Source organism: Taudactylus pleione, unplaced genomic scaffold (assembly GCF_031769625.1).
Source record: "Taudactylus pleione unplaced genomic scaffold, aTauple2 ptg000081l, whole genome shotgun sequence".
Taxonomy (NCBI): domain Eukaryota; kingdom Metazoa; phylum Chordata; class Amphibia; order Anura; family Myobatrachidae; genus Taudactylus; species Taudactylus pleione.
The window spans coordinates 3,588,718-3,615,559 of record NW_028284483.1 but is presented as its reverse complement, the minus strand read 5'-3'; the positions used below and the strand labels follow the sequence as shown (position 1 = coordinate 3,615,559).

At 44.0% G+C, this 26,842-nt stretch overlaps 1 protein-coding gene across 1 annotated transcript in view; it reads left to right on the top strand.

Moving 5' to 3' along the window:
- GEN1 (GEN1 structure-specific endonuclease) overlaps positions 1-25,445 on the top strand; it is a 76,552-nt gene extending 51,107 nt beyond the window's left edge. The window contains exons 6-14 of the mRNA XM_088468156.1: positions 3,133-3,206; positions 7,175-7,266; positions 8,981-9,131; positions 9,232-9,268; positions 9,380-9,460; positions 11,611-11,741; positions 12,248-12,309; positions 13,933-14,076; positions 23,940-25,445. Coding sequence (XP_088324282.1) covers positions 3,133-3,206; positions 7,175-7,266; positions 8,981-9,131; positions 9,232-9,268; positions 9,380-9,460; positions 11,611-11,741; positions 12,248-12,309; positions 13,933-14,076; positions 23,940-25,222 — 2,055 coding nt within the window. The 3' untranslated portion in view covers positions 25,223-25,445. The remainder of the gene's footprint in view (positions 1-3,132; positions 3,207-7,174; positions 7,267-8,980; positions 9,132-9,231; positions 9,269-9,379; positions 9,461-11,610; positions 11,742-12,247; positions 12,310-13,932; positions 14,077-23,939) is intronic.
- The last annotated feature ends 1,397 nt before the right edge of the window (positions 25,446-26,842 follow it).

Genomic DNA, 26,842 nt, shown 5'->3' with positions numbered 1-26,842 from the left:
TCGTAGAAATAGAGATAACAAGGGTAAGTTCTTACCATATCTCATATTTTTTCCTGCCAGTACAGGTACGGACTGTCTGACATGCCTACTTGGATGCTGTCACCGATGTAATCCTTTAACAGACAGACGCACGCTTGTCGCTGCTGCTTTAAGGATGCAGGTGCGGCTACAGCCCACACATTTCACAAAGACCGAAAAAAAAAGAACAATATTTTAATTGTTTGTGTAGCACACTTTGAGGGTGTCACCACCCTTTAACAGACAGACGCACGCTTGTCGCTGCTGCTTTGAGGATGCAAGTGCGGCTACATCGCACACAAGTCACAAACACATTAAAAAATATATATATTTTTTGGAGCACTTTGAGAGTTACAACACCCTTTAACAGACAGACGCACGCTTGTCGCTGCTGCTTTGAGGATGCAAGTGCGGCTACAGCCCACACAATTCACAAAGACAGAAAAAAAAAGAACAATATTTTAATTGTTTGTGTAGCACACTTTGAGGGTGTCACCACCCTTTAACAGACAGATGCACGCTTGTCGCTGCTGCTTTGAGGATGCAGGTGGAATCTAGACGGGATTTGGAACCGAGGACACACTACCTCCATCAATTGTCTAAATCCCACTGCACTAATGGCGGATACCGGATGCACGTCTAACACCAACATAGCAGTCAAGGCCTCAGTTATACGTTTTGCTTCAGGATGACTGCTGTCGTACTTCATCCTCATCGCTAGGGACTGTTGGAGGGTCAATTGTTTAGTAAAAGTAGTGATGTTCCTACTTCCTCTCTGGCATGATGAACAACTCCCAGCAGCAGCAACAGCACTAGGAGGAAATGGTTCTTGATCTTTCCCTATTTTATTTTTATCGGAGAAAGTTTGGTCCTCCATTTATGTTATATTGATATATACGTGCGGCTAAAGCGCACACAAACACAGAAAATATTTTTTTATTTTTGCTGGAGAGTAGTGCACTTTGTGGGTTACACCACCCTTTAAGAAATGAGCCAGCCGGCTCTTTACTTATGGGACACAGGCACACGCTTGGCGCTGCTCCTTTGTTGATGCACGTGCAGCCACAGTGCACACAAGTCACAAACACAGAAAATATATATTTTTTTGTTTTGGAGTGTACTTTCGGGGGTTACAGCACCCTTTAACGGTCAAGCCAGCCGGCCCTTTACTTATGACACAGGCGCACGCTTGGCACTACTTTGTTGATGCACGTGCGGCTACTGCGCACACAATTCACAAACACAGAAAATAATTTTTTTTTTGGTTTGGACTGGAGTGTACTTTGGGGGTTACAGCACCCTTAACGGTCAAGCCAGCCGGCCCTTTACTTATGACACAGGCGCACGCTTGGCACTACTTTGTTGATGCACGTGCGGCTACTGCGCACACAATTCACAAACACAGAAAATATATTATTTTTTTAGCACTTGGGGGGAGCACCCCTGATGGACAGAGCACCCCCTGGACAACACTACAGCACCCCTTTAGGACTGGGACACTGCACAGGACTTTGGAGTGGACACAGCCCCTATGGAGAACTGACTGCACAACACAGTCCAGCCAGCCCCTATGGACTTTGAAGTAGTGGACACAGCCCCTATTAACAACAGCAGCACAGCACAACACAGCCAGCCCCTATGGACTTTGAAGTAGTGGACAACAGCAGCACTACACTACACTACACTACACAGCCCTAACTCCCACCCTCCCTCTTCACTGTCCACAGCCGAGTGAGAAAATGGCGCCGACGCGGGTACCTTATATAGGATCCAAAACCCGCGAGACTCGGAAGGCGGGATGATGACGTTTTGCCTCGATTTCAGATCCGAGTCAGGCGGGAAAAGTCAAGCCTGACTCGGATCGGACTCGGATCGGGGGGGCTCGGGGGGGTTCTGATTTCAGAAATCCGAACCCGCTCACCCCTAATATATATATATACACACACGTGTGTCTGTGTATATGTGTGTGTGTGTATAATATATATATATATATATATATATAGTGTGTATATGTGTATGTATGTGAAAATATATATATATATATATATATATATATATATAATAAAAATGTTTTTTGCACAGTTTGGACTCTTTCTACTAGTATACTATAATGATATGGTTGTATATGTATTGCTACAATCATGTACCACATTGTTTTGTGTCCATATATTTGCCATGTTACTTTTTTGTGTTGTATTTTATTTTTGGTTTTTCTGTTGGCGTTTTGAAATTCCAATAAAAATTACTAAATATACAAAAAAAAAGATATAATGTTAACATGTCGCCCGGTTGTGCGTACACACTGTACAATTTGCAGAAAATCGTTGACGATATACTCTGAGCAGCATCTACAGCAGATCGGAAGATGTGTCAGACAAGCCCGCAGGAGCGCGCACAATGCGTACACACTGGACGATTTGAACGATTGGCCAGAAATCAACAAATCATTTAAAAAATGGTCTAGTGTTTACCCAGCTTTAGGTGCTGATTTAGAGTTGTAACTGTGCACCCTGGCAAAACCATGCTGCGCTGCAGGGGGAGGACGAGGGGGGGAGGTGGCGAATGTAAAATGTGCAGAGAGATTTATAACTGAGGGGCGTGTCCAAACTCCAATCTAAATTGCAGTGTAAGAATAAAGCTGTCCAGCATCTGTGGGCTACATGCAAAAGCAAACAGTATTTACCCTGAATGTAAAAAGAAAATAAATGTATTCGCACCCCTTGCATTGCAACATGGTTTGCTATTTTTCTCTTTGCTCAATCTAAGAATCAGCCCCTTAACACACACGTGTCTGTCACACAGGACATAGCTGATCTGTGTTGCATCCAAGGGCAGAAAATCTAAACTATAACTGGCTGATATACCAGAGATAGAAGAGAGTAAGGTCATCACTCAACTTGGCGCATAAGGGCTCAAGCCAATTAATTAGTTATCTGAGGGTTGGCAAGCCTTTTAAAGGCAATGTAAGCACATTACAACTCCTCTCAAAACTGTATGTATAGTTTATTTTTAATCTCTTAGAATGATTGCTAGCGGGAGTGTTGTACTTTTGGGTTGTTATTCCCTGAATATTACAAGTATTTACATAGATCATATTTATTTTCCTAAATGAAGGGATTGCCTGGCGTTGGAAGAGAGCTGGCCTTGAAGTTCATGAAATCTCTTAATGGAGAATGTGTACTGCAGAGGTAAGATGGCGTCTGTCTGGTGACTGTTGTTCCTATTGTGATCTCTCAAGGAGCAGCAGAGCAATTTATATGGTGCCTTTACCCTGAACACTGCATTGTGCATACCACCTTACATATATGCTCTATTTAAAGTGGTCCTGTCAATTACACACACCTGTTTTATGGGCTGAAGTAATATTTTTGGAAGATTAACCTAGTGATTCACTAGGAACCCAGTACCTAATGAATATTAGTCAGGCCGGGGGACCTCATGGATTTTAGTCAGGCCGGGGGACCTCATGGATTTTAGTCAGGCCGGGGGACCTCATGGATATTAGTCAGGCTGGGGGACCTCATGGATATTAGGCTGGGGGACCTCATGGATATTAGTCAGGCCGGGGTACCTCATGAATATTAGATGAGACGTACCTCAGTGATGAATACAATTACTGGTTTATTCTACAAAAGGGACATGCAGTTATTTTTCTGAATGATTCTTTTATTGTCATAGAAGCCTTAGAAAAAATATACAATCCTGTATTTTCATTTTGGAGCCATCAAACAAATTCATTACGGGGCTGACTGACTAATACATTCTTGAAATGCGACCATCCACCAGTGTATACTAAAAGTCCATGTGACTGCATGTAGACGTGGGTTCTGCCCATGTTTAGTTCTGTGCGATCACATAATCGCCTCCTGGTTAGCACCTAGAAATGCCCATTTTATTCATATATAGGGTGGGATTCATTTAGCCCCGTTAACTGAGCGGGTGATGATTGATCGCCGGCCCATATTCAGTCAGCCCCGCTTATCTGGGTTTTCTCCCGAGACCACAAAAAGAAATCCCCGTTAACTGTTATCGGGTGATAACTGCCAGGTAACGCACGGGTCCATGATCTTTACACGGATCCTGTGCGTTAACAGTCGATAACCCATGTTAACGCACGTGTTTACCGTGCGTTAACAAGGCTATCGGGCGAATGTGGGAGGCTAATTGAATAGCCCCAGGCATTAAAGCTAGGGATGTGCAGGCTCGGATTAGTTCAGATTTTCCCGTCAAATTTGGATTTTTCCCGCCAAAAATCTGTGTCCCAGAATGAGGCAAAACGTTATCTGTCATGGACAAAAGTCCATGAAAGATGTTTGTCCATGAAAGATGACGTTTTGCCTCTTTCTGAGACCCGATTTTTGGTAGGGAAAATCAGAACTAATCCGAGCCTGCACATTCCTTGTTAAAACCAGAGTGCTAACTCCCGTTATTACCCGCAGTAATTTACCACTGTTAATTTAATTTCCCCCCCATAGTGTGGTCCGTCGAAGGACAGATCAATCCACACACACTAGCAAAGTTCATCCATGCACTCAAGTCTGAGTTGGCACATGTGCATTTCTTTGGCGCATGCGCAGTGTGCTGAAATCCGTGAGAACCGTACGCATTGTCACTTGTGTACAACTCCTAATCAGCCCCTGTATCTTCAGGGCTTAGATAGAAAGCAGACTGCCACATTATAAATAATTAATCTATACTAATACTATACGGCCATTGTGTCTGTCTGTTTATTCCAAGTTTGCACAAAAGCTACTGAACCGATTTTTATGAAAGCTGCATCGTTTTGTAGCGGAAACTCTTATGGTGCATACACACACGGTCAGATTTTTCTTCAGATCTGAACGATAACGATTTCAAAAATCGTTCATATCTGACATGTCTGAACGATGAACGATGCGCGTTCCCGATGGTTGGATAACGACATCTGATGTATTTGCAGTCAGTTCTGGACGATTTCAGTCATCTTAATGCAGTCAATAATCGTTCGTAGTTCAAATCGTTGGTCACATCGTTCAATCGTTCATCTGACACATCTGACCGTGTGTATGCTCCATTAGAGATAAACTGCACTTTGTTTCATCTCAATCCGTCAAGTTAAAGCTGTGCAATAAGAAAGGAAAAAAATGTTTTAATATCATCATTGCAAGAGATAGGTGTGGCACCATGCCGGCGGCTGGTAAGGGGGTCGGGGGAGCGGTGCTTTGGGCCTGCATTCACTTGAATAGGATAGGCTACTGTACATAGCAGTCTATGCACAGGGCACACAGTGACTCCGGTGTGAGTGGTTTGTGAAGAAGCTGCTGCCACCAGTCTGTATAGCGCTGCTGTTCACATGGGACACTCCTGCCACGGTGCCCCTATGCAAAGCGATACAACTAGGGCACCTCAAATAAAGTTGGCAGAAGCGATTTCATCGTTGGCGAAGCCGCAGGCAACTTGCTAGTATAAATGAAGAATTTTAAAATTGTTTTCTGCTAACAGACATGACTATAAAAAATATATTTATATCGCAAAGTTACCAAATGAAAAGCCCTCTTTGTCCCCCAAAAATTTAATAAACAATTTTAATCTGCATATAACAAAGCTGAGTGATGGAATTTTTGTGATGAAGGAATGGCTGCCACTCTCTGTGACAATGTGGTTGATTACCATGGTAATCCTGGGCCCTTTGTGTAAGTGTAATATCTGATGACCACCAGTTCATTATACTTGAGACTACGGGTAGATTTACTAAAGCTTTTAAACCGACAGCAGAGGTGTTATCCATAGCAACCAATCAGATTCTGTCTATCATTTTCTAGAATGCAATAGGGAAATGATAAACAGATTCTGATTGGCTGCTAATAACAGTACCACCACTTTACATTTTTAGAAGCTGTAGTAAATCTGACTTCCCCCATTTTCCTTAAATAAAATGTCCACTTTCTGAATTAGATGAAATATATTCCAGTTTTTGTTTGTATAAATTGCATGTTAGATGAGATACACTCTCTAGAAAAGTATCTGAATACAGATGTGTCCTCATACACTATTGTTGCAGTCGCACCAAACAGCCCATCTTGGCGCGCCAGGTACCGTCTGAATACTCTTGTGCCGAGCGGCCTTTTGCAGATTTTTCACCCAAAAATACGTTGCAAACGGATGTGACAAACCACCTCATGGCACTGCACGGATTCATTTGATATGAGAAACTAGTATATCTGTGTGCGACTGAGCCTGAATCTGTATATGAAGTGTTACGATGCGGCAGCCGCGGTTTTTTTTTTCCACGCCCAAGTCCATTGGGCTTCGTAACACATTCAGTCGCACTCAGAGATATGACTGTCACATATCAATCAGTGTAGTCTCAGGAAGCGGTTTGACGCATCCGTTTGCGACTAAGAAGCATTTTCAAGCAATAAAGAGGCTCACCTGGCGGCTCTCACGCTTCAAATGCCGTATGGAGGCAAAGTGAGGACACATCTGTATGCTGAAATTGAAGAGGCTTCCTACTTCTGGGGCAGGGCATAGAATACAGTTCTGTCTACATTCCCACCTCCACCGCTGCTGTTCCTGCTGCCAGTTTTTGTAACCTGGCATTGAGAAGCGGTTCGGCAGTGAATGTGGGAATGTTTGTAATGGTGCGTACACACTAGACGATATGCTCCCTGAGCGATATCGGCTAGTGTTGTCCCCGGCAGGCTGTGCTCAATGTCGTTCATGACATTGAGCACACCCGCTGAACGATATCATTAACGATATCGTTCAGCACCGGGCTCTCTCCCCCATTCCATAACATGCAGCAACCTGACGACATCGTCAGGTTGGCCTGCATGTTAACCCGATGAACGATGATGACGAACGACCCGCGGGAACGCGTGTCGTTATCGTTCATCGTTTTTGTGTTTAAAAATGGACGATAAAGTGGACGACTGAACGATATCGTTATCGTTCAGTCGTCCACTTTAATCGGCCAGTGTGTACGCACCATTAGTCTAGCGTTAGGGGCCACATACAAGGATGGTGAGGAAACCATGATGAGTCTCCTGGAAAGCTGCAGATACAGTTCGGTGCAATGATCCTGGCCTGTGTCTCGCAGAAGCTGGCGAGAGGGGCAACCATGGGTGTTAAAGAGCCATTGCCATGTGCTGGGCGGTAAATGTGTCCTTCTTTATAGGTTTTACCAGTGGAAGAAGCAGTTTGATGATCCCACAATAACTCCTAAATCTTCCAAAAAAGCCGTTCATTGCTCTGTTTGTCGCCACCCAGGTATTTCAGCATGCACTACATATCCTTTATTATTTGTCCCTGGGTTTACAGACTGGTAAAGATATTAATACTGCGCTCCTGGGAATGCCTAATGCATGAATAAACGTACGTTTATTTGCCAATCATTTTTCAGGTGTTTTTTTTTTTATTTTATTTTTTTAATTACTACGTTAAAAAAAAAACAAAAAAAAAACACATTTTATTTAAAGAATGATGTTATAATAACAAAGTTATTGCTGGCGGTAGTTCATTGGGTCATAGAGTGATGCAGTAATGATCCCTATTTCCTTGGCAATAGTGTTCTCCACTTTATAATTTAGATCCAGTTGTGGTTATTATATATATTTTATGCATGATGTTTATAAAAAAAAAACACATTCGCTCTGCTCCCTGGGTTTGCTCCATCATTATTGTATAATATTTTACCTGAAACTTTTACTACGGTCATACTTTTTGTCTTATGCCAGTCATCGCCGCAGGAGGCATTAGGGTGGCATCTTTCACTGGAAACTGGCTTACCTGAAATGAAGACATTGCAGGGAGTGATGCATGTGCAGCATCTGTAAACATCCCCCCCCTCAATAGCTCCTTGGGATCTAAGCCTGATGCTGATTCCTTTGCAGCACCCTCTGTTAAAACCGTTTTGATTCAGTGGTGTCACTTGGAAGATTGGCTTCCTGTCGCTATAACCCAAGCTAGAAGAGCATCGGAGCCAGGGCTCTGTCTTGTAGGATCCTTTACTCATTTTCCATTACAACAATAGGGGTCTTCCTAGGTCCGGACCTTTTCTGCCAAAGGTGGTCTTTAAGTTCCATTTGAATCAGGATGTTGTGATCCTGGCATTAGATTGGGATAAGAGTCCTGTAGTGGTCAAGGCATTGCGAGTCTATAGGGGAGATGTAACAAACCTAAAGAGGACAAGTGTCGAAGTTGCCCATAGCAATCAATCAGCTGTCATTTATCAAGTACCTAGTCTAAAATGATAGCCTGAAGCTGATTGGTTGCTATGGATACAGTATCTTCACCACCTGTCCAGAAAGTTTGATAGATCTCCGATTATTCAGTAGAACCCAGGACTGGCACTGGACAGGTGATCTTTTGGTCCTATATGATGATCACAAGAAAGGCAGTCCGGCCTCCAATTAGACCAATGCCAGATGGATCATTTTGGTCATTCTCCAAGCTTCTGTTGAGCAGTTGTCATGGGACAGCCACCTGGTCTTTGGCATCCACCTTCACAAATATTAACGATTAAATATGTTCTACATCCAGTGATGGCACTCTTGGATATAAGGTGCCGCATTCCGCACTTCTGAGTATTTTTGTACTTGCGTTACATCCTTTTCTCGTACTCCAATGGTGACATTTACTCTCTTGTGCTTCTGTTTTAGTTTATTGTTTATTTTAAAGTTATCCTCATTAGGATTATTTTCCTCACCTTCCTCTTATATTGTACTTCTGCCTTGTCTTATGGAACTTTGTTAGACAAAATTGAAGTTTCCGGGCAGCCAATGGGGGGGTGGAGTCTGAGATATTTAGTAAATTTAAAGTGCTCAAGCTCCTTGCAGCTGCTCTCTAAACCCCAACATAATCCAGTGTCCTCCAATCGACAACGAGAAGATAATTTGGCATAAATACAAAAATGTTTTATTTTAATTTTGTAGCGAACTATTGTAATTTATGATGCCCTAGTAACTCCTCCTTTCCTGTCTAGGTTCCACTAAGGAGCATGAGCGGAAAGGCTGCAAGCTTTGCGGAAGTGAGCGATACTGCGAGCCGCACGACTATGATTACTGCTGCCCGTGTGACTGGCATAAAGCAGAACAAGAAAAAAACAACAACCCCATGGAATACACCCTTAGAATGTGTGTATCTACAGTATTTACCATGGAAACATACAGTATTGGTCCTTGATGCAAATTATTTATTGTAATGGTCTTATATTTTGTTTTATTTACATTGCAGGAAAGCGAAAAAACGGGAAGGATTTCCATACTGTGAGGTAATTGGCCTCCATTTTGTCAAGATAGTTGTAGAATGGAAACTATGTGGTCTTAAATGGCATTCTTGAGGTTTTGGGGTTTTTTTGTCACACATTTCTGTTTTTACCTAGGTTATTCAGGAATTTCTCATCAATAAGGATAAGTTGGTAAAAGTGATCAAATGGGTGAGACCCAGCCTTTTGGCTTTTCAGGTAATTGTGTCTAATTTACTCATCTGTTTGGCTTATACTCCATAGAATGTTGTACCTCCATTTTGTTTTGCAACGTCTGTTTCCTCTTATGCTAATGGGTAAAAAGTGGGCATGGTGGGTTTTTTTTATATCACAGTAAAACCTCAAACAATTTATTTAAGACATTGGGATCTATGTACTTAGTATTTGAGAGAGAAAGTACCAACCAATTAGTTTATAACTGTAATTTTTCAAACACAGGGGTCTATGTACTAAGCCTTGGAGAGAGAGAAAGTGGATGGAGATAAAGTACCAACCAATCAGCACCTAGCTGTCACTTTACAGGCTGTTTCAAAAAATTACATGAGCTGATTGGTTGGTACTTTATCTCCGTCCACTTCACTCTCTCTCTCTCTCTCTCTCTCTCTCTCCCCTCTCTCTCTCTCTCCCCTCTCTCTCTCTCCCCCCTCTCTCTCTCTCTCTCCCCCTCCTCTCTCTCCCTCCTCTCTCTCTCCCTCCTCTCTCTCCCTCCTCTCTCTCTCCCTCCTCTCTCTCTCCCTCCTCTCTCTCTCCCTCCTCTCTCCCCCTCCTCTCTTTCTCTCCCCCTCCTCTCTCTCTCTGCCCCTCTCTCTCTCTCTCTGCCCCCTCTCTCTCTCTCTCTGCCCCCCCTCTCTCTCTCCCCCCTCCTCCCTCTAAATCAGCACTCCAGACTATAATAATAGGAATGTATCCTGATCAAAGTATAGCACGTAGTGTGTGTGTATGTATGTATATATATGTGTGTATATGTATATATATATATCCATACTTTTTTTTTTTTTGTATTAGTATGTTAAAACATCAATACAAATTATTGAATAAAAAAAAAAGAACAGAAAACAATTAATAAAATTATTTTCTTAAAGTAGGAAAATTACCTTAATAAGGAGTAATATGAATATTTTTTTGAATAGCATATAAATGTCAATTTGTATTTTTAGGAATATTTGTAAATCACACCAATTTCATAGAACATCCATCTAAAAATCAGATTGGTCGCTGTGGGCAGCACTGACTTTTCTCCACAAATACCTGCAAATCAGTTCATATAAATGTCTCCCAGCAAGTTGTGTCTGATGTGTGTATTATACGTACACTGGCTGTGAACAACTGCATCTCTCTATGTTCTGGCTGCATTTTACAGTGCACCCTGTCCCATCCCCTCCCCGATCATGTTCCTGGCCAGGCGCTAAGCTGAGAAGTGGGGAAATTAGCAGGTTTTCTGTTTTTCTTCTCATTCCTATTTATAGCCATAACTGGTGGGAACCTGGATGGCTTGAAGTAAAAAGTTGGTCGTTGTTATTACACAAACAGCTTGGGAGTTCCTCCAAGGAAGCTTTGTGTTTATTCTGTTACACGTTGGTGCCTATTTATAGTCACATAGTGGTTTAGGATTAAAAAAACCCATATGTCCTGTCCATCAAGTTCAACATTCATCCCTAAAAACCACTATTGATCCATAGGAAGGCAAACAGTGGGGTCCTTTTCAGGATGAATGGAATGGGGTTATAGGCGAGGACAATGTAAACAAATAAAGGCTGTAGGTGTACTTCAGGGTCCAGTCTTCAACCCGGGCAACGGCGGGTATCTCAGCTAGTACGTCTGCTGTCGGCACTGGATTTCAGACCGCCAGCACCCTAACCATCTGTATGCTGACTACAACCCCCGCTGGAGAATATGGGAGGGCGGTTTGGTGTGTGGATCTGGTAACTGGGGAGTAAACAAATTATGGAAGCCCACAGAGCAGCACATGGGGTGAAGGGCAGTTTACAGGTGTGTGCATTCTACAGTAAAGCCAAGAGCCATAGGGAGCCAGCTATGGTAACTGCACAAGGTGGCTGCATCTGGCCATTCCTCTTTAGTAAGCTCCATTCTGCACTATTGAAGAGGACTGAACAGGTTCCACTCACCCGCACAGAGCACTTTATAGCGAGACGTCTCAGGGACTCCTATTTGCTACATAGGGAGCAGGTCACGAGCAAAGAGGAATGCAGATCACCTCTTTTTTTTTTAAGAAAAAGTTACAATTGGTGATTTAAACATTGTCCATGTTACATGAATGTAATTATTCAGGATGTGCCCCATCTCTTGCTGTGTCATTTAAACTGGACATTTCTGCATTCACTCGGCAGAAATTTGCTCTGGAGCGGATGGAGTGGCCGAGGCATTATTCCTGCGAGAAGCTGCTGGTCCTACTGACGTATTATGACATGCATGAGAGGAAGGCGGGCAGAGTGCCAGACACCCAGCTCCGGGCTGTCCGGTAATATGCTGCACAGATTGCGCATTGTAAAAGAATTAGTAAGGAATATTAGTCTAGCAGCCACATTGATGACTGGTGAAGTGCTACTTGCTGAGGAATGGGTGGGCTGGCTTATAGAGGGTTACACTAATCACAGCAGGAGAGATATAGGGCATTGTATCCCATATAGGTACTTCTGTTAATGCAGCAATTACATATCACATCATACCACAGGCTGCTTGGGTTGAAAAGGAGAAGTGTCTGATTGTAATACGAGGTGGTATCTGAGCCTAAAGGTTATCTGCTGTCTCTCCTAGTGTGTATAGCACATATGACCTGTCCAATATGTGATATTTTATTTATAATGTTGTTTCAGTGTATGTAATTTATTTTTTTATTTTAAACTAAATAATACATAAAACAACTTTTATGATCATAATTCCTCCACGACACAACTCTAGCTTAGTTATGAAAGTTCTTGAATAAGAAACAGTATTACTATTATACATGTTTCTTTTCTTTTGTAGTATAAGCAAGACCAGAGTCAGGAATGGAGTTCCCTGCTTTGAGATTGTTTGGGAGAAACCAGGTTTGTATGAGATCTTCCGTACAGGCAGTGCCCATATTTTGGCATACTCCCGTCCAGCTCAGGAACAAAGTGTACCCTGTGACTGCCCCCTGTGACGTCAGCCTTGGCTCCTTACCACTAGACCATGCCCTATGTCAGTTGGAATGTAAGAATAATGTCGTGCCTGCATAACATTACCTGGACCGACGGGGGTTATGGGACAGAGGGACGCAGAGACTTTGTCTTTGTACGCAGAGGCTGTGCGAAAATATGCAATTGTCGCAGCTGCCGGGACTTGTACTGAGATGCCCACTGGTTGTTTCCGCAAATTTGCCTCAGCCTTCGGATGCACATCGGTCGATCATGCGCAGTAGAAAAAAAAACATTGGTCATTTACCAAAACATCGGCATTGCGACTGTCTCTGAAACAGGCCCATAGACAGACAGACAATGACCATCAAGTGTACACCCTAAGCAAGGGTAAGGGCAGGTAACTTCTTTTGTGGAAGCGGTATGATTTACCGCCGGACCCCTGCCCGGCGGTTGGAATCCCGACACCAGGAGGCCGACAGAGGAGGAAATCTTGATCGTCGAAGGCAAGTATTAGCTAAACTATTTCTAACCCTCCTTTAGGGTGCCTAACCTTAACCTTTCCCCCCCCCCCCCCCAGTGCCAACCCTAATCCCCCCTCTAAGTGCCTAAACCTAGCCCCTCTTTCCCCGCCCGGGGGGTGCCTAACCCTAAGTCCCCCCTCGGGGGTGCCCAACCCTTCCTCCCCCTAGCCTAACCCTAACCTCCCGGGGGGGGTTGCCTAACCCTAAGTGTCCCCCCCCCCCCCCCGGGAGCCCTAAACCTAAAACCCGCGGCTGTCTGCAGCGGCGCCCGGCATCACTTCGGTCGGGATGCCGGTCTCCCGGCGTCGGTAAAATGACAGGCGTCTAGATTTAGACGCCTGTCATTTAACCGTCGCCGGGATAAAGCAGTCAGGAAGCCGGCTGTCGGGATTAGGTCCGCCTGCTTCAAGACTGCATACCCCTTTTTTAATAGCTAAAGTAAGGTTCTAATGCATCAATTTTGTAAACACTTGTCTCATTATTATTATTATTTTTTATATTTACCTTGGACAATTAGAAAGGGAAAAAAAATAAAGTAAAAGCCGAACCTTCATCTATGTCTTTGTCCGGTATTCAGTCAGTATCCCAGCGGCTGCGATGCTGGTGCTGATATTACCGGCGCATTCCAGCACCTCTCAAAATAGCGACGCCGGCATCCCGACCGCTTTGATACCGAAGGGAAGTAGGGGGGAGGGTTAGGCACTAAGAGGGGAGGGTCAGCTTTAAGGTGCGTGGAGGGGGCGGTTAGATTTATGCACTAGGAGGTGGGAGGTTAGGGTTAGGCATCAAAGAGGGAGGGTTTGGGTAGGGAGAGGGGGAGGATTAGCATACCGACCAAGAAGTGTCTGTATGCTAGCCCTGTCGGGATGCCGGTGTCGGGATTCTGAAAGCCAGGATCCCGACTGCCTGCATCTTATGCCCATCCCCTTTGTCCTATTGCATGTGGGCGATTAGAATTATTCTGTTGCCATTTGAAGCTGTTGTTATCTTGTTTCAGTCTTCGTTATGTTGTGATCTCTCCCTATGCCAGATGGTTATGTGTTCCCCGATGATCACCCGCCCGAGGATCCGCTACTGACTATAGAGGAAGAGTCCCTCTTCGCTGCGGCCTATCCACACGTTGTAGAATTGTTCCAGAAGGACAGACTTGAAGCTGAGCTGCTGAAGCAGAAATGTAAGTATAGTACAAGCCCCACTCTTAAAAGTTAGTAAGTGGGATTCTGTATGTAGTTCCCATTTTGTCAAAATAACGAGCCAATCTATCAACCGTAAGAATGAGCTCCACTCTCTACTGCGGAGATTTGCTATATATATATATATATATATATATATATATATTAGGGGTGAGCGGGTTCGGATTTCTGAAATCCGAACCCCCCCGAGCCCCCCCGATCCGAGTCCGATCCGAGTCAGGCTCGACTTTTACCGCCTGACTCGGATCTGAAATCGAGGCAAAACGTCATCATCCCGCCTTCCGAGTCTCGCGGGTTTTGGATCCTATATAAGGTACCCGCGTCGGCGCCATTTTCTCACTCGGCTGTGGACAGTGAAGAGGGAGGGTGGGAGTTAGGGCTGTGTAGTGTAGTGTAGTGTAGTGCTGCTGTTGTCCACTACTTCAAAGTCCATAGGGGCTGGCTGTGTTGTGCTGCTGTTGTTAATAGGGGCTGTGTCCACTACTTCAAAGTCCATAGGGGCTGGCTGGACTGTGTTGTGCAGTCAGTTCTCCATAGGGGCTGTGTCCACTCCAAAGTCCTGTGCAGTGTCCCAGTCCTAAAGGAGTGCTGTAGTGTTGTCCAGGGGGTGCTCTGTCCATCAGGGGTGCTCCCCCCAAGTGCTAAAAAAATAATATATTTTCTGTGTTTGTGAATTGTGTGCGCAGTAGCCGCACGTGCATCAACAAAGTAGTGCCAAGCGTGCGCCTGTGTCATAAGTAAAGGGCCGGCTGGCTTGACCGTTAAAGGGTGCTGTAACCCCCGAAAGTACACTCCAGTCCAAACCAAAAAAAAATTATTTTCTGTGTTTGTGAATTGTGTGCGCAGTAGCCGCACGTGCATCAACAAAGTAGTGCCAAGCGTGCGCCTGTGTCATAAGTAAAGGGCCGGCTGGCTTGACCGTTAAGGGTGCTGTAACCCCCGAAAGTACACTCCAGTCCAAACCAAAAAAAAAATTATTTTCTGTGTTTGTGAATTGTGTGCGCAGTAGCCGCACGTGCATCAACAAAGTAGTGCCAAGCGTGCGCCTGTGTCATAAGTAAAGGGCCGGCTGGCTTGACCATTAAAGGGTGCTGTAACCCCCAAAGTACACTCCAGTCCAAACCAAAAAAAAAATTATTTTCTGTGTTTGTGAATTGTGTGCGCAGTAGCCGCACGTGCATCAACAAAGTAGTGCCAAGCGTGCGCCTGTGTCATAAGTAAAGGGCCGGCTGGCTTGACCGTTAAAGGGTGCTGTAACCCCCGAAAGTACACTCCAGTCCAAACCAAAAAAAAATTATTTTCTGTGTTTGTGAATTGTGTGCGCAGTAGCCGCACGTGCATCAACAAAGTAGTGCCAAGCGTGCGCCTGTGTCATAAGTAAAGGGCCGGCTGGCTTGACCGTTAAAGGGTGCTGTAACCCCCGAAAGTACACTCCAGTCCAAACCAAAAAAAAATTATTTTCTGTGTTTGTGAATTGTGTGCGCAGTAGCCGCACGTGCATCAACAAAGTAGTGCCAAGCGTGCGCCTGTGTCATAAGTAAAGGGCCGGCTGGCTTGACCGTTAAAGGGTGCTGTAACCCCCGAAAGTACACTCCAGTCCAAACCCAAAAAAAATTATTTTCTGTGTTTGTGAATTGTGTGCGCAGTAGCCGCACGTGCATCAACAAAGTAGTGCCAAGCGTGCGCCTGTGTCATAAGTAAAGGGCCGGCTGGCTTGACCGTTAAAGGGTGCTGTAACCCCCTAAGTACACTCCAGTCCAAACCAAAAAAAAAATTATTTTCTGTGTTTGTGAATTGTGTGCGCAGTAGCCGCACGTGCATCAACAAAGTAGTGCCAAGCGTGCGCCTGTGTCATAAGTAAAGGGCCGGCTGGCTTGACCGTTAAAGGGTGCTGTAACCCCCGAAAGTACACTCCAGTCCAAACCAAAAAAAAATTATTTTCTGTGTTTGTGAATTGTGTGCGCAGTAGCCGCACGTGCATCAACAAAGTAGTGCCAAGCGTGCGCCTGTGTCATAAGTAAAGGGCCGGCTGGCTTGACCGTTAAAGGGTGCTGTAACCCCCGAAAGTACACTCCAGTCCAAACCAAAAAAAAATTATTTTCTGTGTTTGTGAATTGTGTGCGCAGTAGCCGCACGTGCATCAACAAAGTAGTGCCAAGCGTGCGCCCGTGTCATAAGTAAAGGGCCGGCTGGCTTGACCGTTAAAGGGTGCTGTAACCCCCGAAAGTACACTCCAGTCCAAACCAAAAAAAAATTATTTTCTGTGTTTAGCCGCACGTATATATCAAATCGATATAACATAAATGGAGGACCAAACTTTCTCCGATAAAAATAAAATAGAGAAAGATCAAGAACCACTTCCTCCTAGTGCTGAAGCTGCTGCCACTAGTCATGACATAGACGATAACATGCCATCAACGTCGTCTGCCAAGGCCGATGCCCAATGTCATAGTAGAGGGCACATACAATCCCAAATGGCAAAGTTCAGGAAAATGACCTTGAAAAAGACATTTAAATCAGCTGAAGAGAAACGTAAACTTGCCAATATGCCATTTACGACACGGAGTGGCAAGGAACGGCTAAGGTCGATCCCTAGTATGTTCATGACTAGTGGTTCAGCTTCACATGACGATGGAAGCCCTCCTCCCACTAAAAAAATCAAAAGAGTTAAGCTGGCAAAAGCACAGCGAAGAACTGTGCTTTCTAAGAAGATATCACAAATCCCCAAGGAGAGTCCAAGTGTGGTGGTGGTTGCGATGCCTGACCTTCCCAGCACTGGACGGGAAGAGGTGGCTCTTTCCACCATTTGCACGCCCCCTGCAAGTGCTGAAAGGAGCACCCACAGTCCACTTGCTGATATGCAAATTGAAGATGTCACTGTTGAAGTACAACAGGATGAGGATACTGGTGTAGCTGGCGCTGAGGAGGAAGTTGGCGAGGAGGATTCTGATGGTGATGTGGTTTGTTTAAATCAGGCTCCGGGGGAGACAGTTGTTGTCCGTGGGATGAAAAAGCCCATCACGGTCATGCCTGGGCAGAAGACCAAACATTCCACCTCTTTGGTCTGGCAATATTTCTATCCAAATCCGGACAACAACTGTCTTGCCATATGTACCATATGTAAAGGTGAAATAAGTAGGGGTAGGGACGTCAACCACCTAGGAACATCCTCCCTTATACGGCACCTGCAGCGCGTTCATAAAAAGTTACTGTCAAGTTCAGAAACTTTGGCTAAGACCGTAAGCAGTCCAGGGACACCTAAATCCCGTTGTCCTGTTGTATCCAAGCGCCTGCAAACCACACCATCAACTCCCTCCTCGTCAATTTCCTCCTTAGTCAGGATCGGAAGTAGTCCTGCAGGCCATGTCACTGGCATGACTGACTCTCCTATCCGGGATTCCTCTGGAGGATCCTGCATTGCTACGCCTACTGCTGCCGCTGCTGCTGTTGCTGCTGCTGGGAGTCGTTCATCATCCCAGAGAGGAAGTAGGAACACCACTACTTTTACTAAACAATTGACCCTCCAACAGTCCTTAGCGAGGAGGATGAAGTACGACAGCAGTCATCCTGAAGCAAAACGTATAACTGAGGCCTTGACTGCTATGTTGGTGTTAGACGTGCGTCCGGTATCCGCCATTAGTGCAGTGGGATTTAGACAATTGATGGAGGTAGTGTGTCCCCGGTTCCAAATCCCGTCTAGATTCCACTTCACTAGGCAGGCGATACCGAGACTGTACAGAAGCGTCAGAAAAAGTGTCCTCAGTGTCCTGAAAAATGCCGTTGTACACAATGTCCACTTAACCACGGACATGTGGACAAGTGGAACAGGGCAGACTAAGGACTATATGACTGTGACAGCCCACTGGGTAGATGTATCACCTTACGCAGCAACAGCAGCAGCGTCACCAGTAGCAGCATCTCAGAAACGCCAGCTCGTTACAAGGCAGGCTACGCTGTGTATCACCGGTTTCAGTAAGAGGCACACCGCCGACAACCTCTTAGAGAAACTGAGGGAAATCATCGCCCAGTGGCTTACCCCACTTAGACTCTCCTGGGGATTTGTGATATCTGACAACGCCACCAATATTGTGCGGGCATTACATCTGGGCAAATTCCAGCACGTCCCATGTTTTGCTCACACAATAAACTTGGTGGTGCAGAATTTTCTGAAAAGCGACAGGGGCGTGCAGGAGACGCTTTGGGTGGCCCGAAAAATTTCTGGCCACTTTCGCCATTCAGCGACTGCGTGCCGAAGACTGGAGCGCCAGCAAACACTCTTGAACCTGCCCCGCCATCACCTGAAGCAAGAGGTTGTGACGCGGTGGAACTCAACCCTCTATATGCTTCAGAGGATGGAGGAGCAGCAAAAGGCCATACAAGCCTATACATCCACCTATGACATAGGCAAAGGAGGGGGTATGCACCTGACTCAAGCGCAGTGGAGAATGATTTCCGTGTTGTGCAAGGTTCTCCAGCCCTTCGAACTTGCCACACGTGAAGTCAGTTCAGACACAGCCAGCTTGAGTCAGGTCATTCCCCTCATCAGGCTTTTGCAGAAGCAGCTGGAGAAAGTGAAGGAGGAGCTAAGACGGAGCGATTCCGCTCGGCATGTGGGACTTGTGGATGAAGCCCTTCATTCGCTTTGCCAGGATTCCAGGGTGGTCAATCTGTTGAAATCAGACCACTACATTTTGGCCACCGTGCTTGATCCTAGGTTTAAAGCCTATGTGGTGTCTCTCTTTCCGGCCGACACAAGCCTGCAGAGGTGCAAAGACCTGCTGGTGAACACACTGTCAGCTGAAGCGGAACGTGACACGTCAACGGCTCCTTCTTCATTTTCTCCCGCAACTGGGGCTGCCAGGAAAAAACTTAGGTATCCTAAGCAACCCGCTGGCGGTGATGCAGGGCAGGCAGGACCAAGTTTGGACATCTGGTCTGGACTGAAGGACCTGGCAACAATTTCTGACATGTCTACTGTCACTGCATATGATACTGTCACCATTGACAGAATGGTGGAGGATTACATCGGTGACAGCATCCAAGTAGGCATGTCAGACAGTCCATACCTGTACTGGCAGGAAAAAGAGGCAATTTGGAGGCCCCTGTACAAGCTGGCTCTATTTTACCTGAGTTGCCCCCCCTCCAGTGTGTACTCCGAAAGAGTGTTTAGTGCAGCCGGGAACCTTGTCAGCGAAAGGCGTAGGAGGTTGCTTCCACAGAATGTGGAGAAGATGATGTTCATCAAAATGAATTATCAGCTCTTCCAGGGAGACCAGCCTCCAGAAGGTACAGAGGGACCTGTGGTGGTGGATTCAAGTGGGGACGAGTTAATACTTTGTGAGGATGAGGATGTACACACTGAAGAGGGTGAGGAATCGGTGGATGAGGAGGATGAGGATGACATCTTGCCTCCGTAGAGCCAGTTTGTGCAGGGACACATTAATTTCCAGCTTGTTTTGTGGGGGCCCAAACGAACCAATCATTTCAGCCACAGTTGTGTGGCAGACCCTGGCGCTGAAATGATTGATTTGTTAAAGTGTGCATGTCCTGTTTATACAACATAAGGGTGGGTGGGAGGGCCCAAGGACAATTCCATCTTGCACTTCTTTTTTTTCTTTGCATTATGTACAGTTTGGGGCCTAGTTTTTCTAACTGCCATCCTGTCTGCCACTGCAGTGTCACTCCTAGATGGGTCACGTGTTTGTGCCGCCCACTCGTGTCGCTTAGCATAGTCATCCAGCTACCTCGGTGCAACCTTTTGGACATGAAAACACTATTGTGAGGTGTGAGGTGTTCAGAATAGACTGGAAATGAGTGGAAATTAAGGTTATTGAGGTTAATAATAGCATAGGAGCAGAGAAACCAACAAATTATGTGATTTTAGCTGTTTTTATGCTTTTTTAAAAAAAAATACAGATCCAAAACACAAAACCCAGAACCCAAAACACGGAAGGGTGGTTTTGGCAAAACCAATCCAGATCCAAAACACGAAGAAAGATCCAGATCCAAAACCAAAACACAAAACACGAAAAGTGGCCGGTGCACACCCCTAATATATATATATATATATATATATATATATATATATATATCATATATATATATAATATATATATATATTCGCCCCAAAGCTAGTCCTAAACAGTGAAGCTCTGGAACCTGGAGCTTATTTACCCCTATAATTGTTTAATATCACCTTACTGATTTCTACCGTGTCTCTCTATGACTATCACTGGCGGGACTCTTACCTCTGAGTTATACAGTATGAGGTCCCTGGGGCTATAATCCATCTATGTGTATATTACTTTGTACTATCTTTCCCATTCTTCACTTTCCTACAAACTTTTATTTTTTTTATTTTTTCTTCCATATAAACAGTAGATAGATTTTTATTTTCTTTAGTTGTTGCATTCTCGGAACATTGCCTATTAAGTACGATATATAGTAGAAAACAGGCTTCTAATAATGGATATGATAACACTGCTCTATAAAGCTTGTAATGTAATTATTAATAAAGTGTGTGTGTATATGTGTGTATATGTATATATATATATATATATATATATATATATAATATATACACACACACACATATATATAGGTTGAGTCTCCCATATCCAAAATGCTTGGGACCAGGGGTATTTTGGATAACAGAATATTCCATATTTTGGAATATTGGCATACCATAATGAAATATCTTGGGAATAGGGCACAAATATACACACAGACTGCATTTATGATTTATATACACCTTATACACACAGCCTGCAAGTATTTTATACAATATATTCAATAATTTGTGGTTCAAACAAAGTTTGTGTACAGAAATGAAATTCATTTATGTTTCAAATACACCTTATACACACAGCCTGAAGGTAATTTTATACAATATTTTTTAATAATTTGTGCCTTAGACAAAGTTTGTGTACATTGAACCATCAAAAATCAAAGGCTTCATTATCTCAGTCATGCCCAATGGAATATTTGGATATGGAAGACTCAACCTGTGTGCGTGTATATATATATATATATGTATGTATGTATGTATATATATATATATATATATATAATAAATTAGCTGTTTCCCACGGCTTCATCCACGATAAAATTGCTTCTGCCAACATATTTTTAATTTAAGGTGCTCTAGTTGTATTGCTTTGTATAGGGGCCCTGTTGCGGCAGTGGCCCATGTGACCAGCAGCGTTATACAGACTAGTGGCAGCAGCGCCTTCACCCACCACTAACACCAATGTCACTGTGTGCCCTGTGCCCTGACTGCTATGTAGCCTCTCCTATTCACCCACCACTCAAACCAGTGTCACTGTGTGCCCTGTGTACTGACTGCTATGTAATCTCTCCTATTCACCCACCACTCACACCAATGTCACTGTGTGCCCTGTGCACAGACTGCTATGTAGCCTCTCCTATTCACCCACCACTCACACCAATGTCACTGTGTGCCCTGTGCACAGACTGCTATGTAGCCTCTCCTATTCACCCACCACTCACACCCTTGTCACTGTGTGACCTGGGCACAGATTGCTATGTAACCTCTCCTATTCACCCACCTCTCACACCAATGTCACTGTGTGCCCTGTGCGCAGATTGCTATGTAGCCTCTCCTATTCACCCATCATTCACACCAATGTATGCCCTGTGCACAGACTGCTATGTAGCCTCTCCTATTCACCCACCACTCACGCCAATGTCACTGTGTGCCCTGTGCACAGACTGCTATGTAGCCTCTCCTATTCACCCACCACTCACACCAATGTCACTGTGTGCCCTGTGCAGAGACTGCTATGTAACCTGTCCTATTCACCCACCACTCACACCAATGTCACTATCCTATTCAAATGACGCAAAGCACCTCTGCCCCCACCCCCTTACCGGCTGTGCGCATAGTACCACACATATCTCTTGCATTGATGATGTCAGCTTTAACTTGACAGATCGAGCTGGAACAAAGTGCAGGTTATTTATAGCAGTTTCCACTACAAAATGATGCAGTTTTCACGAAAATTGGTTAGTAGTTTTTGTGTCAATGTGGAACAGATAGACCGACACAACGTTCTTAATATATTAGAAAAGATATATATAGCGCCACACCAACATTACACTGCACTGTACAATCAGAATATTCGTTCTATTTATTCGTTCACATTACAGATGTGTCCACATGCACTTATACTTAAATTGCGACATTTGTCGCGCCACAGACTTTGCGACTACGCCTACTTTTTCATAAAATATGCATCTCTTGTCGAGGTCCGATTCCTATTGTGCTCAGTCTGCGACTTTGTACCAATTCCTTTGTAGCAAAAACACAAATCCTAGTTCATATTACACTTTAAGCGAATTTGTGAATAAGACGCTGCATTTAGGAAAAGGTATGAAAGTCCTGGGAACGCTGGCCACCTCCGCACCACCCCTTAAAGACATAGAAGGGTCTGCGTGCAACTACGCAAGACCCATTCTGCACACTCGCAGAACGGGTCCTGTGCATGCGCAGGTTCCCAACAATGAAATGAGATATAAGTGACTACGGACCATGGAATGAATGATGACACCAGACGGGGTGGTTGCGTATCTCAGAAACTGCTGATCTCCTGTGATTTGCACACACAACAGGCTCTATAGTTTACAGAGAAAGGTGCGCAACACAAAAAAACAGTGATTGGCAGTTCTGTGGGTAAAAATGCCTGGTGGAACAGGAGATTTGCAGCATTAACGTGCAGCCAACAAGTCTGCTGCAACTGCGTAATGCCGCTGTGTTGTCATGGGCCAGAATCTCTAGGGAATGGTTCCAGCATCTTGTTGAATCCATGCCATGAACTATTCAGGCAGTTCTGGGGCGAAGCGAGATCCTACCTAGTATGATAAAGTTGTTCTTAATAACGTGGCCACTGAGTATCTACAGTAAATATACGCACAAACCATCATATCTATGTACAAGTGTATATATAAATTATTCATATTATTGTTTTCTGGGGAAAAAAACTAGAACAAATCAGGAGAGTTTTTAACCTATAATAACTTGTTTCATTTCCGAAGGATATTTGCTTTGTGCCACTTCTCTTCCTGGATATGACAGTATTTATCTCTTGCTTGTCGAAGTTACAAAGCATAGGTATATAATTATTCCACAGTTACAGGAACCCCTCCTCCCCCTGTCTACACTTACACCTAACGCCGACTAGACAGTAATATATTTAGTGATTATTTTATGCAGTACGGATTCATAATTCACTTGATAATGTCCTCCATATATTCTGAACATCTAAGTTTTAGTGCAGTGTCAGACGCTTTCGAAATGTGCCAGTGTTTTCCCTTCTCTGTGTGTTTGTTATTAAGAGCCGATGAATTATAACTACAGTTAGCAGGAATTGCTGAGCTGTGATGGGCCATTTGCTGTAAAATATTGGCGATCTTGCCGTACGTAGCCGCTCGCATCGAGCAGGAATTGCTGTGCTGTGAGGGCTATTTACAGTAAGGTATTGGTGACCCAGCAGTCTGAAGCCACTCGTGTTGAATGTATAATAAGTCATTTGTGTGTGTGTGTGTGTGTGTGTGTGTGTGTGTGTGTGTGTGTGTGTGTGTGTGTGTGTGTGTGTGTGTGTGTGTAATAAATATATATATATTCGGATGCTGGTCAGTAATTTGGTGAAATAGTTACACCCAGACTGAGCAGTGATAGCAGATGATATAGACTGAATTTGCATTTGATATCAAAATCTTTTTTCATTAACAACAATGTGTAATCACATTGGCTGTTCCTATTGAGAGGTGATCCTTTGACTATTTATGAAGCCGGGTCATTAAGATATATTTTGTTGTCGTTTAGGTAAGAAAAGCAAAGCTAAATCCAAGGTCCTTCCTAATGTGGACGATGTCACTTCTCTCCTGTCTGAAATGAGCCTAACTCCAACGATGGAAAGACCTTCATCACCACCACCGATCTCCATTGCTAATCGAGAACCTTTGGCCACAAAGAGTCTAGAAATGACTAGCCACGTGCCTGCCTTACTCGTCCCGGCAGAACCTCCACCACCTCAAGAGACCGTGGTAGCATCAGAAAAGGTCATCAGTGTTTCTACAACGGCTTTATATGCTGAAGATGACCAAGAGAAGCTTCCTGGGCAATGTTCTTCTCCATCACAGGACATGAAGCATGACCCCACCGTGTCTTCCCCTAATATCTCCTCTCTGATTTCAGAGCTGTATCTCAGCAGCATTGATTGGGAAGGCACCTCATTTAGTAAGTCTCCCATCGTAGAGTCTCACGTGAGCTCCAAAGAGAATCCCACCACGGATGAGGCAGGAAACACAGCTTGTGACTTTACTGACTGCAGCCTAGAAATTGTTGTACCAAGTAAAGATCATTCGAAAGATAAAATGAAGCAGCCTCCTTGTCTTCCCTTGAACTCTCCTGGCAATTCACATCTACAAAAGCTGCCCTTGAGAGAGAGAATACTGATAAAGAACGCTGCCCAGTCTGTAGTTTCACGCTCTCAAAACCTTAACAAAAATCACCTGCCTTTGAAATCTCTGGGCAGTAGCCATGATATTAGGGAAACTATCAAATCCAGCTGTGTCAGTGTTAAGGAAAATATCCCAAAGCAGAACAAGCTATCAAAACGGGCGAGTCCGCCAAAATGTCAAAAGCAAAATGTTGCAGCCCCAAGTGTCCTTGGACCACCCGCAACAAAAACATTCACTTTTGTGAAGAAGAGCACTGTCGCCCCTGGGAGATATCTCTCTGGTGGTTACAAAGCCAACAATATGGCGCCCATAGCAGCGCCAAAAGCCATGCTAAAGAAGAGCGTCTGCCGCAAAATGACATTGTCTAGTGATGACGAGGATACAAATGTGAAAGATGGCAGAGATAAACATGGGGCCCACAAGGGGAGCAAAGGCTCAGAAACGAAGATACCAATGAAAACTGTATCTCCTGACATACCAGCAAATGGTGACGATGTATTTTTAAGTCCTGAATGCAAGACTGGAAGGATAGTCCCTGCCAAATCTCCGGGAGACCAGAGTGATGGTGATGAGTCTATAGTGTCTGTAGACAGTCCATTACCTCTGTCCGAAAGACTGAAGCTCCGATTACTACAGAACTCCTAATATATTTTATGTTCTCTTTTATTCCTTGTCTGTTTTTTCCCAGTCATTTCAACAACAAAAAAACTCCTCTAACTGTTGTTTTTACTAAATCATTGTAGTGTATAAAATGCCTGTTTTAAAGAAAAGCAAGCCTGGAAAAATAATAATTCTGTATCATGGGCTTAAACATTTGCTAGACATACTGTCAGTTTATTTTCGCAATAATAATAAAAAAAAATGAGAAATGCAGAATATATATCACTGTCCTTTTGCGTTAACTGTTAGAAAACGAGAAGTTTTTTTGTTTTGTTTTTTATTTTCAACTTCAAAAATCCATATTGTTGTTTTAGACCAGTGGTTCTCTGCTCCAGTCCTCAACTACACCAAAAGGACATGTTTTATGGATTCCATTAATCATGTACAGGTGAGTTAATTTATTTTTCTTTCTTAGTAATTATCCCGCCTGCTTCCACAGACAGAAATCCTGAAAACATGACATGGTGTGGGGGGTATTTGAGGGATGGAGTTGTGAAGCACTGATTTAGACGAAATGACAATAAGGGGTTTATTTACGAAGCTTCACATCATGTTTCTGCCCGATAATTAAAATGGCATAGCAAGACACGACTAGTAAAACCATTGCCCATTTAAATATCAGGCACAAACATGATCCAAAGTTCCGGGTAATAAGTCTGTGGAACTGTGAGTTGGTAACCCAAAACTATTGTCCATCCTGCTACCTAAATTGCAGGTGTGGAATGACTAAAAGTCAGCACCAAAATGCCGACAGGGACAAAAAGTCAACAGTGAGAAGGTCGACATGGACACACAGTTTTGTACCTGTCAACCTTTTGCACTGTTGACTTTTTGTCCGTGTAGACCTATACACTGTCAACCGTTTGTCTGTCGACCCTTTATTCGGATACCCTAAATTGTAACTATATATTCTACCTAAGGAGTAGTCATGCTGAGCTTTTCTACATTCTGTAAGAAATGTATGTAGAGTGGGTTTTAGTGTAGTTTAGTTTAGTTTTGGGTTTAAGTATGCCTAAGTTCGGGTGGGTATACAGGGTGGGGGGTGGTTTTGGATGGGTTGTCCAGTCTTTTTCTTACAAATGTTTTTTTTTATTTTTTCTGTACCACACTATTTTTAAGGTAACTTCAATTATGCTTTATAGTTCAATGTATTACAATGGTGAAACTTTTAACATGGAATGTCCGGGAGGTTAATGATCGTTTAAAGCGCTCTTTGGTCTTTAAAATGATTAAGCAATATGGGCCTGATATTTCTTGTCTAATGGAGACGCATTTGGTCGGGAGTAAGGTACTAGCTCTAAAAAGACCATGGGTGGGATGGGCTTATCACTCCTCGCATACTTCATCATCCAGGGGTGTCTCCATTCTTATTAATAAATCTGTCCCTTTTTCTTTTACTGCGGTCCAAACTGACCCTTTTGGCAGATATGTGTTTCTGGATTGTGTACTGTATTCTAACTTCTAAGCCCATTTTATTGTTAGCAGTGTACATCCCCCCTCCTTTTTCATATGACGTTTTAAAAAAAGGTGCTGAATTTGTGGCCCGTTCTCCAGATACGCCAGTGCTCTGTTTGGGAGACTTCAATAATATAATGGACCAGTCTA